Raw genomic sequence first — 21134 nt, 5'->3', positions numbered from 1 at the left:
AGACCAGACCACACACTAGAAGTTGAAGGGACGACGATGTTTCGGCCCGTCCTGGACCATTCTCAAGTCAATTGTCGACTCAAGTCGACAATCGACTTGAGAATGGTCCAGGACGGGCCGAAACGTCGTCGTCCCTTCAACTTCTAGTGTGTGGTCTGGTCTACATCTCGGGGAGAGGTCACGTTCTCCTGTGGTGTAGTTAACAGGGGTTTGGTGGGGGAGGGGGTGGAGTGGGAGATGGAGGGCTTAGGTCTTGCCTGGGCCTGCCTGGGGCAGGAAGAAGACCAGGGTATGGGAAAGCAGGGGATACTTGGGGTAAGGGGGGGGGGAGGGAGGATTTGGGTGATATGGTGGGCATTGTGCAGGGGCAAGGAAAGATTTATACTGGGGGTGAGGGGGGCCCTATGGGAAGGGGCTGGGGTGTTGGAGTCCCCTTCTGGGGTTCCTGAATTGCTGGATTTGGGTTCCCCACTCCCCTTTGAGATTGCTGGGTTGGAGACTGAGGTTCCATGGCTCCCTTCCCTCTCGCTGCACTTTTTCCTTGCATCTGCAGCCCTTATTATCACGTCCCTGGTCATGTCCCTCTCCCTCTAAAGGTATACCTCTCTAATTCCTTGCATGTTTCAGTTTGCTTTTCTTTACTAGGATGTCCTCTTTGATCGTCTCATTCCTGAATACTACCTAGATCAATCTCTTTGTCTTTCTTGTACTGGCAAATCCGGAAAAACTGTTCTATGTCTTGTTCAGCCAATTACATTCCTATCTCCTTTAATATCCCTGACACTGCAGCTTTGTTCTTAGTCCTCCATTTTTCCCTTGTGGAACCCTCTTGTTTCTTAACACCTACCACTACTACAGTTCTTTTCCTTTCCATTAGCTGGTTTGCGCATCAAGCTGTCTCCTGTGAGATTACTGCTTTCATTACAACTTCCTTGACTGTGGACATGGCATCGGGGCTCTTCAGTATATCAGCAAAGGTGGCACCCATTGTAGGGGTCCCTGCCATTGCTACATCCCTGTTACCTGGGGGCTGTTTGCCTGGGCCAGAGTCTGAGGAGGGCCTGATTTTAGATTTATTGTATCCTCCTCTTCTGCACTTAGTTCTATCTGCATCTTATTTATAGTGTCCCTCAGGTCCCTCAATTCCCCACTGATTTCCATCCATGCCTTACCAATCATCTCCATGTGTGACTCGTCCTGTCTCTCTCCTCCAACTTTGTAATGTTGTCTTACCACCCTTATTATTCCTTTAGGCAGGAGGTGAGGGAGTGAGGCAGGAGGTGCGAGAGTGAGGCAGGAGGTGCAGGAGTGAGGCAGGAGGTGCGGGAGTGAGGCAGGAGGTGCGAGAGTGAGGCAGGAGGTGCAGGAGTGAGGCAGGAGGTGCGAGAGTGAGGCAGGAGGTGCAGGAGTGAGGCAGGAGGTGCGGGAGTGAGGCAGGAGGTGAGGGAGTGAGGCAGGAGGTGAGGGAGTGAGGCAGGAGGTGCGAGAGTGAGGCAGGAGGTGCAGGAGTGAGGCAGGAGGTGCGGGAGTGAGGCAGGAGGTGCAGGAGTGAGGCAGGAGGTGCGGGAGTGAGGCAGGAGGTGCAGGAGTGAGGCAGGAGGTGCAGGAGTGAGGCAGGAGGTGAGGGAGTGAGGAAGAAGGTGCAGGAGTGAGGCAGGAGGTGCGGGAGTGAGGCAGGAGGTGCGGGAGTGAGGCAGGAGGTGCAGGAGTGAGGCAGGAGGTGCAGGAGTGAGGCAGGAGGTGCAGGAGTGAGGCAGAAGGTGCAGGAGTGAGGCAGGAGGTGCAGGAGTGAGGCAGGAGGTGCGGGAGTGGTGAGGCAGGAGGTGCAGGAGTTAGGCAGGAGGTGCGGGAGTGAGACAGGAGGTGCGGGAGTGAGGCAGGAGGTGCGGGAGTGAGGCAGGAGGTGCGGGAGTGAGGCAGGAGGTGCGGGAGTGAGGCAGGAGGTGCGGAAGTGAGGCAGGAGGTGCAGGAGTGAGGCAGGAGGTGCGGGAGTGAGGCATGAGGTGCGGGAGTGAGGCAGGAGGTGCGGGAGTGAGGCATGAGGTGCGGGAGTGAGGCAGGAGGTGCGGGAGTGAGGCATGAGGTGCGGGAGTGAGGCAGGAGGTGCGGGAGTGAGGCAGGAGGGGCGGGAGTGAGGCAGGAGGTGCGGGAGTGAGGCAGGAGGTGTGGGAGTGAGGCAAGAGGTGCGGGAGTGAGGCAGGAGGTGCGGGAGTGAGGCAGGAGGTGCGGGAGTGAGGCAGGAGGGGCGGGAGTGAGGCAGGAGGTGCAGGAGAGAGGCAGGAGGTGCGGGAGTGAGGCAGGAGGTGCAGGAGTGAGGCATGAGGTGCGGGAGTGAGGCAGGAGGTGCGGGAGTGAGGCAGGAGGTGCGGGAGTGAGGCAGGAGGTGCAGGAGTGAGGCATGAGGTGCGGGAGTGAGGCAGGAGGTGCGGGAGTGAGGCAGGAGGTGCGGGAGTGAGGCAGGAGGTGCGGGAGTGAGGCAGGAGGTGCGGGAGTGAGGCAGGAGGTGCGGGAGTGAGGCAGGAGGTGCGGGAGTGAGGCAGGAGGTGCAGGAGTGAGGCATGAGGTGCGGGAGTGAGACAGGAGGTGCGGGAGTGAGGCAGGAGGTGCGGGAGTGAGGCAGGAGGTGCGGGAGTGAGGCAGGAGGTGCGGGAGTGAGGCAGGTGGTGCGGGAGTGAGGCAGGTGGCGCGGGAGTGAGGCAGGAGGTGCGGGAGTGAGGCAGGAGGTGCAGAGTGAGGCAGGAGGTGCAGGAGTGAGGCAGGAGGTGCGGGAGTGAGGCAGGAGGTGCGGGAGTGAGGCAGGAGGTGCGGGAGTGAGGCAGGAGGTGCGGGAGTGAGGCAGGAGGTGCGGGAGTGAGGCAAGAGATGCGGGAGTGAGGCAGGAGGTGAGGGAGTGAGGCAGGAGGTGCGGGAGTGAGGCAGGAGGTGCGGGGGTGAGGCAGGAGGTGCGGGAGTGAGGCAGGAGGTGCGGGAGTGATGCAAGAGATGCGGGAGTGAGGCAGGAGGTGAGGGAGTGAGGCAGGAGGTGCAGGAGTGAGGCAGAAGGTGCGAGAGTGAGGCAGGAGGTGCGAGAGTGAGGCAGGAGGGGCAGGAGTGAGACAGGAGGGGCAGGAGTGAGGCAGGAGGTGAGGGAGTGAGGCAGGAGGTGAGGTAGTGAGGCAGGAGGTGAGGGAGTGAGGCAGGAGGTGAGGGAGTGAGGCAGGAGGGGCAGGAGTGAGGCAGGAGGGGCAGGAGTGAGGCAGGAGGGGCAGGAGTGAGGCAGGAGGGGCAGGAGTGAGGCAGGAGGTGAGGGAGTGAGGCAGGAGGTGAGGTAGTGAGGCAGGAGGTGAGGTAGTGAGGCAGGAGGTGAGGTAGTGAGGCAGGAGGGGCAGGAGTGAGGCAGGAGGTGAGGGATTGAGGCAGGAGGTGAGGGAGTGAGGCAGGAGGTGAGGGAGTGAGGCAGGAGGTGCAGGAGTGAGGCAGGAGGTGCAGGAGTGAGGCTGGGTTACTCCCGGATGGGAGGTCGTGAGGGCGGGTGGAGGCGGCCAGGGTCACAGCAGAGAGGCACTACACAGTTGTCTGCGGGACTCCTGCCAGACGCCAGCAGCTTCTCCTCGCTCCCTCGCCAACGCCGCCTCACTGGCTTTCCAAGAATTCTTCATGGAAATGTTCTCGGCATACGTGATGACTTTGGGTGATGCGTAGTAGTGATGACTGGGCGTGCTGAAGGCTGGTGTCTCGCTCGTTAGTGTGACGGATCTATTGCGGATCATTAATGATTTTGGAGGCTTTAGTTTTGTGGATCAAGTACAGTTTGGCAAGTGCCAGGATCTATTACGATAACCTCCAGTCCTGAAATATAAAATATCTAGTGATTATAACTCAACAGTGTATTATGACAGCGTCGTGGATATGTATTACGAAGTGTAGTTGTTCATCACAATGTGTGAATATACTGCTTTGTTTCAACATACAACAGAGACAGGTAAGGAATTATACAAGTTGTAATCAGTCTTAAACTCATAGATAATCTTAGTAAACTATACAGCTGTTCTTAATTACCTACACTTGTTAGGCTGTATATATCACCTGACAGTTTAATGTTGTTATGTAACCGCTCTCACATCGTGTTAATTATACAGATCATATCACTAGTATACAACAAACATATCTGTATTTTCCTGTACTGCCAGCACAATGTGAGTGAGTATACAGCATGGGCCTTGGACCCCGGTATGCAGGGAGTGACGCCAGCACGGTGCCAGGATGCCAGCACGGTGCCAGGATGCCAGCGGGTGTTCCTTCCACCAGCTGCATCAACTATTTTGTTGACAGTTTTTCATATCAAACATTGTTATTGCATTGGTGTTTGATCTTTCTCTTCTCTACAAGCTCTTGCTATCTTCTCCCTGTTGTCGTTTACTAGTTGAAACTCCAGATATTACCACCGATTTTAAGAACATAAGAAGTTAACTGCGGAAGGCTTATTGGCCCATACGAGGCAGCTCCTATTTATATCCACCCTATCTCATACATATATATGTCTAACTTACGTTTGAAACCATCATGGGATCCTACTTCTATTACTTTACGCGGTAATTGGCTTCACAAATCGACAACCCTGTTACTGAACCAGTATTTACCCAGATCTCTCCTAAATCTAAACTTATCTAATTTATACCTAATGTTTCATGTTGTCTTTGTTGATCATTTTAATACCCTATTAATACCCCGTTTGTTATGTCCATTTATCCACTTGTACACCTCTATCATATCACCCCTAATTCTTCACTTTTCTAGATTATGTAATTAAGCTTTGTCAATCTTTCTTCAAATGACAGGTTTCTAATTTGGGGGATTAACTTTGTCATCCTACGTTGGACACGTTCTAGTGAATAATTTATATCCATTCTATAGACCGGCGACCAAAACTGAACTGCATAATCTAAATGGGGCCTAACCAGAGCGAGATATACCTGAAGAACCACACCAGGTGTCTTGTTACTAACGCTTCGATTAATATATTCCAGTATCCTATTTATCTTACTATGAACATTTATGCATTGATTTTCAGGTTTTAAATTCTTTCTAAACATAACTCCCAGATCCCTTTTGCAATCCGACTTCGCAATCTCAACACCATCTAGCTCGTATCTTTTAACTATATCATCATTACCTAGCTTTAGAACTTTACATTTGTCAGCATTAAACTGCTTCTGCCAATCTTTTGACCATTTCACAACCCTATTTAGGTCGTCTTGAAGGGATAGAGAGTTTTTTCCCTGTTTATTACCATCCAGATTTTTGTATTATTGGCCAATTTGAAAATATTGCGTGTCAAACCTGAATTTAAATCATTTATATATTTTATGAATAACAGAAGACCCAGGACAGAGCCTTGAGGCACTCTACTTAAAGCATTTTCTTAGTCTGACTTAACCCCATTTAAAATAACTCTGTTTCCTTTGGGATAGTTATGCCCTAACTAGTGATTTTTTCTCTAGCTGTGTTATTACGCTACATTTTCTGCTATAATTGTTGCGTTTGTGCTGTCTGTCACTCGTCTCTCCAGTCTGAACCATTGAGATTTTTAAGAGAACAGAAGCATCAGGTGCTATGAAGCTTTCCACAAAACGCTTCCATCCTGCAGCATGAACGAACTCGGGACCTCCGACTACGTCTCATCTGTTAATTATTACCTTAAATTACCCGTGACTTCTTTGACTATCTTTCTTTTCAATTAGATAATTGTTTTCATTTTCTGATACTGAAACAATCTTTCCAGGAAACTTCACCCTTCAGGAAAAGACCAAACTTAAGTCTTCTGATTCTCAAGGAAAAACATCTCTTAACTTAGCAGTTTTTAATATTATGGAATGTCTTAATCAACAGGTTACATTAACACACACCTCCTCCTACACCTGCCACATTAACACACACCTCCTCCTACACCTGCCACATTAACACACACTTGCTCCTACACCTGCCACATTAACACACACCTCCTCCTACACCTGCCACATTAACACACACCTCCTCCTACACCTGCCACATTAACACACACCTCCTCCTACACCTGCCACATTAACACACACCTCCTCCTACACCTGCCACATTAACACACACCTCCTCCTACACCTGCCACATTAACACACACCTCCTCCTACACCTGCCACATTAACACACACCTCCTCCTACACCTGCCACATTAACACACATTTGCTCCTACACCTGCCACATTAACACACACCTCCTCCTACACCTGCCACATTAACACACACCTCCTCCTACACCTGCCACATTAACACACACCTCCTCCTACACCTGCCACATTAACACACACCTCCTCCTACACCTGCCACATTAACACACATTTGCTCCTACACCTGCCACATTAACACACACTTGCTCCTACACCTGTCACATTAACACACACTAGCCCCTACACCTGCCACATTAACACACACTTGCTCCTACACCTGCCACATTAACACACACCTCCTCCTACACCTGCCACATTAACACACATTTGCTCCTACACCTGCCACATTAACACACACTTGCTCCTACACCTGCCACATTAACACACACTTGCTCCTACACCTGTCACATTAACACACAGTAGCCCCTACACCTGCCACATTAACACACACTTGCTCCTACACCTGCCACATTAACACACACTTGCTCCTACACCTGCCACATTAACACACACTTGCTCCTACACCTGCCACATTAACACACATTTGCTCCTACACCTGCCACATTAACACACACTTGCTCCTAAACCTGCCACATTAACACACACTTGCTCCTACACCTGCCACATTAACACACATTTGCTCCTACACCTGCCACATTAACACACACGTGCTCCTACACCTGCCACATTAACACACACCTGCTTCACGAATCCCACCTATATATTATAATATCTACAATTTAGGATATAATCTTCTAAATTCAATGAACCTCCTTATCTCAGTCTGACTGTCAACTATAACTATGAGGAGTTTGTACTATAATTACCCGTTAGGTAACTACAACAACCCCCACCACAACCACCACCACCACAACAACCATCACCACCACAACCACCACCACAACCACCACCACAACAACCACCACCACAACAACCACCACCACAACAACCACCACCACAACAACCACCACCACAACAACCACCACCACAACAACCACCACAACAACCACCACCACAACCACCACCACAACAACCACCACCACAACAACCACCACCACAACAACCACCACCACAACAACCACCACCACCACAACAACCACCACTACCACAACCACCACCACAACAACCACAACAACCACCACCACCACAACAACCACCACCACAACAACCACCACCACAACAACCACCACCACAACAAACACCACAACCACAACCATCACCACCACAACAACCATCTCCACCACCACAACAACCATCTCCACCACCACAACAACCACCACCGCAACAACCATCTCCACCACCACAACAACCACCACCGCAACAACCATCTCCACCACCACAACAACCACCACCACAACAACCACCACCGCAACAACCATCTCCACCACCACAACAACCACCACCATAACAACCATCACCACAACAACCACCACCACAACAACCACCACCACAACAACCACCACCACCACCACAACAACCATCTCCACCACCACAACAACCATCTCCACCACCACAACAACCACCACCGCAACAACCATCTCCACCACCACAACAACCACCACCATAACAACCATCACCACAACAACCACCACCACAACAACCACCACCACAACAACCACCACCACCACCACAACAACCATCTGCACCACCACAACAACCATCTCCACTACCACAACAACCACCACCGCAACAACCATCACCACAACAACCACCACCGCAACAACCATCTCCACCACCACAACAACCACCACCACAACAACCACCACCACAACCACCACCACAACAACCACCACCACAACAACCACCACAACAACCACCACCACAACAACCACCACCACAACCACCACCACCACAACAACCATCTACATCACCACAACCATCTCCATCACCACAACAACCATCTCCACCACCACAACAACCACCACCACAACAACCATCTCCACCACCACAACAACCACCACCACAACAACCACCACCACAACAACCACCACCACAACAACCACCACCACCACAACAAACACCACCACAACAACAACCCCCACAACAACAACCACCACCACAACCACCACCACCACAACAACCATCTACATCACCACAACCATCTCCATCACCACAACAACCATCTCCACCACCACAACAACCACCACCACAACAACCATCTCCACCACCACAACAACCACCACCACAACAACCACCACCACAACAACCACCACCACAACAACCACCACCACCACAACAACCACCACAACAACCACCACCACCACAACAACCACCACCACAACAACCACCACCACAACAACCACCACCACAACCACCACCACAACCACCACCACCACAACAACCACCACAACAACCACCACCACCACAACAACCACCACCACAACAACCACCACCACAACAACCACCACCACAACAACCACCACAACAACCATCACCACCACAACAACAACCACCACAACAACCACCACCACAACAACCATCTGCATCACCACAACCATCTCCATCACCACAACAACCATCACCACCACCACAACAACCACCACCACAACCACCACCACCACAACTACCATCTACATCACCACAACCATCTCCATCACCACAACAACCATCACCACAACAACCACCACCACAACAACCACCACCACAACCACCACCACCACAACAACCACCACCACAACAACCACAACAACCATCACCACCACCACAACAACCATCTCCACCACAACAACAACCATCACCACCACAACAACCATCTCCATCACCTCAACAACCATCACCACCACAACAACCATCACCACCACCACAACAACCATCTCCACCACCACAACAACCATCTCCTCCACAACAACAACCACCACCACCACCACAACAACCATCTCCTCCACAACAACAACCATCTCCTCCACAACAACAACCACCACCACCACCACAACAACCATCACCACCACCACAACAACCATCTCCACCACAACAACAACCATCTCCTCCACAACAACAACCACCACCACCACCACAACAACCATCACCACCACCACAACAACCATCTCCATCACCTCAACAACCATCACCACCACAACAACCATCACCACCACCACAACAACCATCTCCACCACCACAACAACCATCTCCTCCACAACAACAACCACCACCACCACCACAACAACCATCACCACCACCACAACAACCATATCCACCACAACAACAACCACCACCACCACAACAACCACCACCACAACAACCACCACCACCACCACAACAACCATCTCCACCACCACAACAACCACCACCACCACAACAACCACCACCGCAACAACCATCTCCACCACCACAACAACCACCACCATAACAACCACCACCACAACAACCACCACCACAACAACCACCACCACAACAACCACCACCACCAACACAACAACCACCACCACAACAACCACCACCACAACAACCACCACCACAACAAACACCACCACCACAACCATCACCACCACAACAACCATCTCCACCACCACAACAACCATCTCCACCACCACAACAACCACCACCGCAACAACCATCTCCACCACCACAACAACCACCACCATAACAACCATCACCACAACAACCACCACCACAACAACCACCACCACAACAACCACCACCACCACCACAACAACCATCTCCACCACCACAACAACCATCTCCACCACCACAACAACCACCACCGCAACAACCATCTCCACCACCACAACAACCACCACCATAACAACCATCACCACAACAACCACCACCACAACAACCACCACCACAACAACCACCACCACCACCACAACAACCATCTGCACCACCACAACAACCATCTCCACCACCACAACAACCACCACCGCAACAACCATCACCACAACAACCACCACCGCAACAACCATCTCCACCACCACAACAACCACCACCACAACAACCACCACCACAACCACCACCACAACAACCACCACCACAACAACCACCACAACAACCACCACCACAACAACCACCACCACAACCACCACCACCACAACAACCATCTACATCACCACAACCATCTCCATCACCACAACAACCATCTCCACCACCACAACAACCACCACCACAACAACCATCTCCACCACCACAACAACCACCACCACAACAACCACCACCACAACAACCACCACCACAACAACAAACACCACCACAACAACAACCACCACAACAACAACCACCACCACAACCACAACCACCACCACAACCACCACCACCACAACAACCATCTACATCACCACAACCATCTCCACCACCACAACAACCACCACCACAACAACCACCACCACAACAACCACCACCACAACAACCACCACAACAACAACCACCACCACAACAACCACCACCACGACGCCTAGAGTTAGTAGGGAGGAAGCCAACCTTGACAGTTTAGAGTGAGTCTCCCCTCACAGTGGTGAGTGAGGGAGCGACACTGACTGCCTCACAGTGGTGAGTGAGGGAGCGACACTGTGACTGCCACACAGTGGTGAGTGAGGGAGCGACACTGTGACTGCCTCACAGTGGTGAGTGAGGCAGCGACACTGTGACTGCCACACAGTGGTGAGTGAGGCTGCGACACTGTGACCGCCTCACAGTGGTGAGTGAGGCAGCGACACTGTGACTGCCACACAGTGGTGAGTGAAGCAGCGACACTGTGACTGCCACACAGTGGTGAGTGAGGGAGCGACACTGTGACTGCCTCACAGTGGTGAGTGAGGGAGCGACACTGTGACTGCCTCACAGTAGTGAGTGAAGCAGCGACACTGTGACTGCCTCACAGTGGTGAGTGAGGGAGCGACACTGTGACTGCCTCACAGTAGTGAGTGAAGCAGCGACACTGTGACTGCCTCACAGTGGTGAGTGAGGGAGCGACACTGTGACTGCCTCACAGTAGTGAGTGAAGCAGCGACACTGTGACTGCCTCACAGTAGTGAGTGAGGGAGCGACACTGTGACTGCCTCACAGTGGTGAGTGAAGCAGCGACACTGTGACTGCCTCAGTGGATCATGACTGAGGAAGGTCGTATGAGGCTACAAGATGACCTATGTTACCTTAGTAACCGGGTTCTTTTTAAACTCTATGATCCTACTAAGTTGAGACGACCTTAACCTTGGTGGAAATAGTGAATGTTTAAGGTAAATAAAAATAATAACACTTAAAATTACCCGTTACCATTAATGTGAGGTCATCCGGAGCGACGTCACTAGCCCTCACGCTAGCCAGCTTCATGGGTGACGGACACCACACGCCTCTGACGAGGTCGTCACGGCACCACTAGCCCTCACGCTAGCCAGCTTCACGGGTCACGGACACCACACGCCTCTGACGAGGTCGTCACGGCACCACTAGCCCTCACGCTAGCCAGCTTCACGGGTCACGGACACCACATGCCTCTGACGAGGTCGTCACGGCACCACTAGCCCTCACGCTAGCCAGCTTCACGGGTCACGGACACCACACGCCTCTGACGAGGTCGTCACGGCACCACTAGCCCTCACGCTAGCCAGCTTCACGGGTCACGGACACCACACGCCTCTGACGAGGTCGTCACGGCACCACTAGCCCTCACGCTAGCCAGCTTCGCGGGTCACGGACACCACACGCCTCTGACGAGGTCGTCACGGCACCACTAGCCCTCACGCTAGCCAGCTTCACGGGTGACGGACACCACACGCCTCTGACGAGGTCGTCACGGCACCACTAGCCCTCACGCTAGCCAGCTTCACGGGTGACGGACACCACACGCCTCTGACGAGGTCGTCACGGCACCACTAGCCCTCACGCTAGCCAGCTTCACGGGTCACGGACACCACACGCCTCTGACGAGGTCGTCACGGCACCACTAGCCCTCACGCTAGCCAGCTTTACGGGTCACGGACACCACACGCCTCTGACGAGGTCGTCACGGCACCACTAGCCCTCACGCTAGCCAGCTTCACGGGTGACGGACACCACACGCCTCTGACGAGGTCGTCACGGCACCACTAGCCCTCACGCTAGCCAGCTTCACGGGTGACGGACACCACACGCCTCTGACGAGGTCGTCACGGCACCACTAGCCCTCACGCTAGCCAGCTTCACGGGTGACGGACACCACACGCCTCTGACGAGGTCGTCACGGCACCACTAGCCCTTACGCCACCTGCAGTTATGGAGCCGTCTTCAAATGCTCCCCGTCCTTAGCGCACTCTCTAGTACTCTCATCCGGAAATGTCCACAGCGCTCACCTAGCCCCACTGGCTAGTACCTCCAGGAGTGAAGTCCACAGCGCTCAACCACAGTGCTCACGGAGCCCCACAGGCTAATACCTTCCAATAGTGAAATCTACAGCGCTCAACCACAGTGCTCACGGAGCCCCACTGGCTAGTACCTCCAGGAGTGAAGTCTACAGCGCTCAACCACAGTGCTCACGGAGCCCCACTGGCTAGTACCTCCAGGAGTGAAGTCCACAGCGCTCAACCACAGTGCTCACGGAGCCCCACAGGCTAGTACCTTCCAATAGTGAAGTCTACAGCGCTCAACCACAGTGCTCACGGAGCCCCACTGGCTAGTACCTCCAGGAGTGAAGTCCACAGCGCTCAACTATCCCCACTTGAGTAGCACCTTCAGGTCTACCCCAGTACTCTTCCACTCTCCTGGCTTCACCGACTTCCATCGCCTGTCCCTGGTTGTGGTCACCTTCCAGTTCAGCCGACTAGAAGATGGGAAACTACGAGTAATGGGAGGGTCAACTGCTATAGTTAGGCACCTGGCTCGTAGATGGCGCCGAGGTCCCTCACAACCTAGACAAACCGAATGAATGGTCCAACAAATGGCTACTAAAGTTCAACCCAACTAAATGTAAGGTAAAGAAACTAGGTGGACGAAATAGGAGGCTAGACACTGGATAGCAAATGGGAGATGAAGTCCTTCATGAAACGGACAGAGAGAAAGATCTAGGAGTTGACCTCACACCAAACCTGTTTCCTGAATCCCACATCAAGAGAATAACATCGGCGGCATATGCGAGGCTGGCTAACATCAGAACTGCCTTCAGAAACCTTGTGTAAGGAATCCTTCAGAACCTTGTAGGTATGTAAGACCAATCCTGGAGTATGCAGCCCTAGCATGGAGTCCGTACCTTGTCAAGCACAAGACGAAACTGGAAAAGCTCAGAAGTATGCCACTAGGCTAGACTCAGAACTAAGAGGCATGAGTTACGAGGAAAGGCTGCGTGAACTGCACCTCGCGTTGCTGGAAGACAGAAGAGCTCGGGGGAGACCTGATCACCACATACAAAATTCTCAGGGGAACTGACAGGGTAGACAAGAATGGATTATTTAACACTGGTGGTACACGAACAAAGGAACACAGGTGGAAGCTGCGTACCCAAATGAACCACAGAGACATTAGAAAGAACTTTTTCAGTGTCAGAGTAGTTAGTAAATGGAATGCACTAGGAAGTGATGTGGTGGAGGCTGACTCATACACAGTTTCAAGTGTAGATATGATAGAGCCCAATAGGCTCAGGAACCTGTACACCTGTTGATTGACAGTTGAGAGGCGGGACCAAAGATCCAGAGCTCAACCCCCGCAAGCACAACTAGGTGAGTGGTGAGCGAGGCAGCAACACTTCCTGTTGAGGCGCGGGGCTCAGGCCTTGGGTGACGCTGCTACGTCATCACTTCTTCCCAGCCTCGGCCCGGGCCGCCTCCCCCAGCCTCGGCCCGGGCTGCCTCCCCCAGCCTCGGCCCGGGCCGCCGCATATAAATATATATATATATATATATATATATATATATATATATATATATATATATATATATATATATATATATATATATATATATATATATATATATATATGTCGTACCTAGTAGCCAGAACGCACTTCTCAGCCTACTATTCAAGGCCCAATTTGCCTAATAAGCCAAGTTTTCATGAATTAATTGTTTTTCGACTACCTAACCTACCTAACCTAACCTAACCTAACTTTTTCGGCTACCTAACCTAACTTAACCTATAAAGATAGGTTAGGTTAGGTTAGGTAGGGTTGGTTAGGTTCGGTCATATATCTACGTTAATTTTAACTCCAATAATTTTTTTTTTACCTCATACATAATGAAATGGGTAGCTATATCATTTCATTAGAAAAAAATTAGATAAAATATATTAATTCAGGAAAACTTGGCTTATTAGGCAAATCGGGCCTTGAATAGTAGGCTGAGAAGTGAGTTCTGGCTACTAGGTACGACATATATATATATATTATATATATATATATATATATATATATATATATATATATATATATATATATATATATATATATATATATATATATATATATATATATATATATATATATATATATATATATATTTACACATATATATAAAAGTGTGCTGGAAGAAGCCATAAATCAGTAAGAACTCTAAGAACGCTAATGACCTTCCCGGCAGCCTTTCTCACATATTTTTCTCAGAAATAAATCACAATGGCGCGATATATCGACGTGTAAAATATTATGGGGTGATGGGGGGAGACGTGAAGCAGCGTTCTCAGCGTTTACAAGGTTCTCAGCGTTTACAAGGTTCTCAGCGTTTACAAGGTTCTCAACGTTTACAAGGTTCTCAGCGTTTACAAGGTTCTCAACGTTTACAAGGTTCTCAACGTTTACAAGGTTCTCAACGTTTACAAGGTTCTCAACGTTTACAAGGTTCTCAACGTTTACAAGGTTCTCAACGTTTACAAGGTTCTCAACGTTTACAAGGTTCTCAACGTTTACAAGGTTCTCAACGTTTACAAGGTTCTCAGCGTTTACAAGGTTCTCAACGTTTACAAGGTTCTCAGCGTTTACAAGGTTCTCAACGTTTACAAGGTTCTCAACGTTTACAAGGTTCTCAACGTTTACAAGGTTCTCAACGTTTACAAGGTTCTCAACGTTTACAAGGTTCTCAACGTTTACAAGGTTCTCAGCGTTTACAAGGTTCTCAACGTTTACAAGGTTCTCAGCGTTTACAAGGTTCTCAACGTTTACAAGGTTCTCAACGTTTACAAGGTTCTCAACGTTCTCTGTCTCCCCACGTTTGATATTGAAATATTTTTTCTATTAAAAAGTTCATGCACAAATTTAACTTCAATATCAAATAATTTATAAATGGAACAGAGATTAAAAGCTGTATTTATTCAAGTTTTGATTGGCTTCAGTTTACTTACTTTTGAACAAGAACAAAGTTCAAGAACAACGGTCATGAACAAAGGAACTGTAAACCCAATGTTGTGAGTTTACAGTAAAGTGACGTAACCAATTGGCCTCCAGGGTTAGAAACTATCGAGTGGAGGAAAGATATTTTACATTTGTCTTCAATTACATTTGAACGTTCCAATATAAAATAGATAACAGGTAGCTGGACAACCCTGTTTATGACCTGTTGGATGCAAACAACAGTTTTCTCTTTCAATCAAAATTACACGAATCTTCTTCAGAAAAATAATTATCAACTGACAGAAGTTGAAGGAAGATGAATAACTTATACTTACCAGGCCTGATATAAGGGTCTTGGGAGGTATAACTTATACTTACCAGGCCTGATATAAGGGTCTTGGGTGGTATAACTTATACTTACCAGGCCTGATATAAGGGTCTTGGGTGGTATAACTTATACTTACCAGGCCTGATATAAGGGTCTTGGGAGGTATAACTTATACTTACCAGGCCTGATATAAGGGTCTTGGGAGGTATAACTTATACTTACCAGGCCTGATATAAGGGTCTTGGGAGGTATAACTTATACTTACCAGACCTGATATAAGGGTCTTGGGAGGTATAACTTATACTTACCAGACCTGATATAAGGGTCTTGGGAGGTATAACTTATACTTACCAGACCTGATATAAGGGTCTTGGGAGGTATAACTTATACTTACCAGACCTGATATAAGGGTCTTGGGTGGTATAACTTATACTTACCAGACCTGATATAAGGGTCTTGGGAGGTATAACTTATACTTACCAAGCCTGATATAAGGGTCTTGGGAGGTATAACTTATACTTACCAGGCCTGATATAAGGGTCTTGGGAGGTATAACTTATACTTACCAGGCCTGATATAAGGGTCTTGGGAGGTATAACTTATACTTACCAGGCTTGATATAACGGTCTTGGGTGGTATAACTTATACTTACAAGCCTGATATAAGGGTCTTGGGTAGTATAACTTGTACTTAATAACTTATACTTATAACTTAAGGTTAATCGTATTTTGAGGGACATTTCAAATGAGGGTGGTGAATGTTGTGTCTGTGTTCTCCTCTGTTAAGTCTTATACACCAATTAAAAAATGTTTTTATACATTATACGTTATAGAGGTGATGACATGTATAATGTTGTTTATGGTGGTGGGTGTAAACCAGGCCGGCTGAAGTTGATAGGTCAATTGTGTCGGGGAGTTGAGCAAGCGACGCGGCTGCTCGCTTCAGTTCCGTGCTGGGAGTCGACCTTGAGCACGCTAGCACCTCGCCACCTCAGCCACCAGGTGTAATGGCAGCCTGGGTACTCCCCCACACGCAACTCTTCTCTCCACACGCAGCTCTTCCCCTCACACGCAACTCTGCCCCCCACACGCAACTCTGCCCTCCACACGCAACTCTGCCCTCCCCACACGCAACTCTGCCCCCCACACGCAACTCTTCCCCCCACACGCAACTCTGCCCCCCACACGCAACTCTGCCCCCCACACGCAACTCTGCCCCCCACACGCAACTCTTCCCTCCCCACACGCAACTCTGCCCTCCACACGCAACTCTGCCCCCCACACGCAACTCTTCCCTCCCCACACGCAACTCTGCCCTCCACACGCAACTCTGCCCCCCACACGCAACTCTTCCCTCCCCACACGCAACTCTTCCCCCCCACACGCAACTCTGCCCCCCACACGCAACTCTGACCCCCACACGCAACTCTTCCCTCCCCACACGCAACTCTGCCCTCCACACGCAACTCTGCCCCCCACACGCAACTCTTCCCTCCCCACACGCAACTCTGCCCCCCACACGCAACTCTTCCCTCCCCACACGCAACTCTTCCCCCCACACGCAACTCTGCCCCCCACACGCAACTCTGCCCCCCACACGCAACTCTTCCCTCCCCACACGCAACTCTGGCCTCCACACGCAACTCTTCCCCCCACACGCAACTCTTCCCTCCCCACACGCAACTCTGCCCTCCACACGCAACTCTGCCCCCCACACGCAACTCTTCCCTCCCCACACGAAACTCTGCCCTCCACACGCAACTCTGCCCCCCACACGCAACTCTGCCCCCCACACGCAACTCTGCCCTCCACACGCAACTCTGCCCCCCACACGCAACTCTTCCCCCACACGCAACTCTGCCCTCCACACGCAACTCTTCCCTCCCCACACGCAACTCTTCCCCCCCACACGCAACTCTGCCCTCCACACGCAACTCTGCCCCCCACACGCAACTCTCCCCCCCACACGCAACTCTGCCCCCCACACGCAACTCTGCCCCCCACACGCAACTCTTCCCTCCACACGCAACTCTGCCCCCCACACGCAACTCTGCCCTCCACACGCAACTCTGCCCCCCACACGCAACTCTCCCCCCCACACGCAACTCTGCCCCCCACACGCAACTCTGCCCCCCACACGCAACTCTTCCCTCCACACGCAACTCTGCCCCCCACACGCAACTCTGCCCTCCACACGCAACTCTGCCCCCCACACGCAACTCTTCCCCCCCACACGCAACTCTGCCCTCCACACGCAACTCTCCCCCCCCCCACACGCAACTCTTCCCTCCCCACACGCAACTCTGCCCCCCACACGCAACTCTGCCCCCCACACGCAACTCTTCCCCCCCACACGCAACTCTGCCCCCCACACGCAACTCTTCCCCCCCACACGCAACTCTCCCCCCCACACGCAACTCTTCCCTCCCCACACGCAACTCTTCCCCCCCACACGCAACTCTGCCCCCCACACGCAACTCTTCCCCCCCACACGCAACTCTCCCCCCCACACGGAACTCTGCCCCCCACACGCAACTCTTCCCCCCCACACGCAACTCTTCCCCCCCACACGCAACTCTTCCCCCCCACACGCAACTCTGCCCCCCACACGCAACTCTTCCCCCCCACACGCAACTCTGCCCCCCACACGCAACTCTTCCCCCCCACACGCAACTCTGCCCCCGCACACGCAACTCTTCCCCCCCACACGCAACTCTGCCCCCCACACGCAACTCTTCCCCCCCACACGCAACTCTGCCCCCCACACGCAACTCTCCCCCCCACACGCAACTCTTCCCTCCCCACACGCAACTCTTCCCCCCCACACGCAACTCTGCCCCCCACACGCAACTCTTCCCCCCCACACGCAACTCTGCCCCCCACACGCAACTCTCCCCCCCACACGCAACTCTGCCCCCCACACGCAACTCTGCCCCCCACACGCAACTCTTCCCCCCCACACGCAACTCTGCCCCCCACACGCAACTCTCCCCCCCACACGCAACTCTTCCCTCCCCACACGCAACTCTTCCCCTCCACACGCAACTCTGCCCCCCACACGCAACTCTTCCCCCCCACACGCAACTCTGCCCCCCACAAGCAACTCTCCCCCCCACACGCAACTCTGCCCCCCACACGCAACTCTCCCCCCCACACGCAACTCTTCCCCCCCACACGCAACTCTGCCCCCCACACGCAACTCTCCCCCCCACACGCAACTCTGCCCCCCACACGCAACTCTCCCCCCCACACGCAACTCTTCCCCCCCACACGCAACTCTGCCCCCCACACGCAACTCTTCCCCCCCACACGCAACTCTGCCCCCCACACGCAACTCTGCCCCCCACACGCAACTCTTCCCCCCCACACGCAACTCTGCCCCCCACACGCAACTCTCCCCCCCACACGCAACTCTTCCCTCCCCACACGCAACTCTTCCCCCCCACACGCAACTCTGCCCCCCACACGCAACTCTTCCCCCCCACACGCAACTCTGCCCCCCACACGCAACTCTCCCCCCCACACGCAACTCTGCCCCCACACGCAACTCTCCCCCCCACACGCAACTCTTCCCCCCCACACGCAACTCTGCCCCCACACGCAACTCTCCCCCCCACACGCAACTCTGCCCCCCACACGCAACTCTCCCCCCCACACGCAACTCTTCCCCCCCACACGCAACTCTGCCCCCCACACGCAACTCTCCCCCCCACACGCAACTCTGCCCCCCACACGCAACTCTCCCCCCCACACGCAACTCTTCCCCCAACACGCAACTCTGCCCCCCACACGCAACTCTCCCCCCCACACGCAACTCTTCCCCCCCACACGCAACTCTGCCCCCCACACGCAACTCTTCCCCCCCACACGCAACTCTGCCCCCCACACGCAACTCTGCCCCCCACACGCAACTCTCCCCCCCACACGCAACTCTGCCCTCCACACAACCACCAATGAGTGAGTGGGGAGCTCCTGCCTCTCACCTCAGTGTAGTCAAGTTTGCATCAATAGATTCTACCGGTTCAGGAAATGTTAACGTTTCTGGCAACCGTGCGGGCCAGACTAGTTCCCGTTAACAGCTGTACTACACAATGGTGTAGTACTACAGGTGTGTGTGTTACAGGTGTGTCCGTTGTGAGGAGGTATGCGTTAGTGTGTATGTCCTGGGGGGCGGGAGGGGGGGGGGAGTCCTTCTGGAGGTGTCATAACTAATGACTCCTCTCCTCCCTTACTCTCACACGCCTCTCCCCTCCCTGCACCTGTCCCACGCCTCTTCCCTCCCTGCACCTGTCCCACGCCTCTCCCCTCCCTGCACCTGTCCCACGCCTCTCCCCTCCCTGCACCTGTCCCACGCCTCTCCCCTCCCTACACCTGTCCCACGCCTCTCCCCTCCCTACACCTGTCCTCCTCCCAACGCCCCCCCCCCTCTCCCGTTTCCGCTACGTGGTTTATGTAACAGATGGGAAACTTACATAATGGGTGGGAGGTTTAAGTGGGAGTGTGTGGGAGACAGTGAGAGTAGAGCACCTGGGCACTGTGTAGTGACCACAGTGTGCACCTGGGCACTGTGTAGTGACCACAGTGTGCACCTGGGCACAGTGTAGTGACCAGAGTGTGCACCTGGGCACAGTGTAGTGACCACAGTGTGCACCTGGGCACTGTGTAGTGACCACAGTGTGCACCTGGGCACTGTGTAGTGACCACAGTGTGCACCTGGGCACTGTGTAGTGACCACAGTGTGCACCTGGGCACAGTGTAGTGACCAGAGTGTGCACCTGGGCACAGTGTAGTGACCACAGTGTGCACCTGGGCACTGTGTAGTGACCACAGTGTGCACCTGGGCACTGTGTAGTGACCACAGTGTGCACCTGGGCACTGTGTAGTGACCACAGTGTGCACCTGGGCACAGTGTAGTGACCACAGTGTGCACCTGGGCACAGTGTAGTGACCACAGTGTGCACCTGGGCACTGTGTAGTGACCACAGTGTGCACCTGGGCACAGTGTAGTGACCACAGTGTGCACCTGGGCACAGTGTAGTGACCACAGTGTGCACCTGGGCACAGTGTAGTGACCACAGTGTGCACCTGGGCACAGTGTAGTGACCACAGTGTGCACCTGGGCACAGTGTAGTGACCACAGTGTGCACCTGGGCACAGTGTAGTGACCACAGTGTGCACCTGGGCACTGTGTAGTGACCACAGTGTGCACCTGGGCACTGTGTAGTGACCACAGTGTGCACCTGGGCACAGTGTAGTGACCACAGTGTGCACCTGGGCACAGTGTAGTGACCACAGTGTGCACCTGGGCACTGTGTAGTGACCACAGTGTGCACCTGGGCACTGTGTAGTGACCACAGTGTGCACCTGGGCACTGTGTAGTGACCACAGTGTGCACCTGGGCACAGTGTA

The 21134-nt window shown here is 52.6% G+C and overlaps 2 protein-coding genes across 2 annotated transcripts in view; both read left to right on the top strand.

Moving 5' to 3' along the window:
* Positions 1-3543: 3543 nt before the first annotated feature.
* LOC123745285 (uncharacterized) overlaps positions 3544-21134 on the top strand; it is a 145880-nt gene continuing 128289 nt past the window's right edge. Inside the window, exon 1 of the mRNA XM_069300593.1 lies at positions 3544-3961. The gene's annotated coding sequence lies outside the window, so the exon portion shown is untranslated. The remainder of the gene's footprint in view (positions 3962-21134) is intronic.
* On the top strand, positions 14726-15283 carry LOC138350091 (uncharacterized protein DDB_G0290301-like). The gene has a single exon (XM_069300379.1). It carries the CDS (start codon positions 14726-14728, stop codon positions 15281-15283), a length of 558 nt encoding a protein of 185 aa, XP_069156480.1.

Source organism: Procambarus clarkii, chromosome 44, assembly GCF_040958095.1.
Source record: "Procambarus clarkii isolate CNS0578487 chromosome 44, FALCON_Pclarkii_2.0, whole genome shotgun sequence".
NCBI classification, from domain to species: domain Eukaryota; kingdom Metazoa; phylum Arthropoda; class Malacostraca; order Decapoda; family Cambaridae; genus Procambarus; species Procambarus clarkii.
Note: the sequence above shows the minus strand (reverse complement) of the source record. Positions and strands in the feature narration are given on the sequence as shown.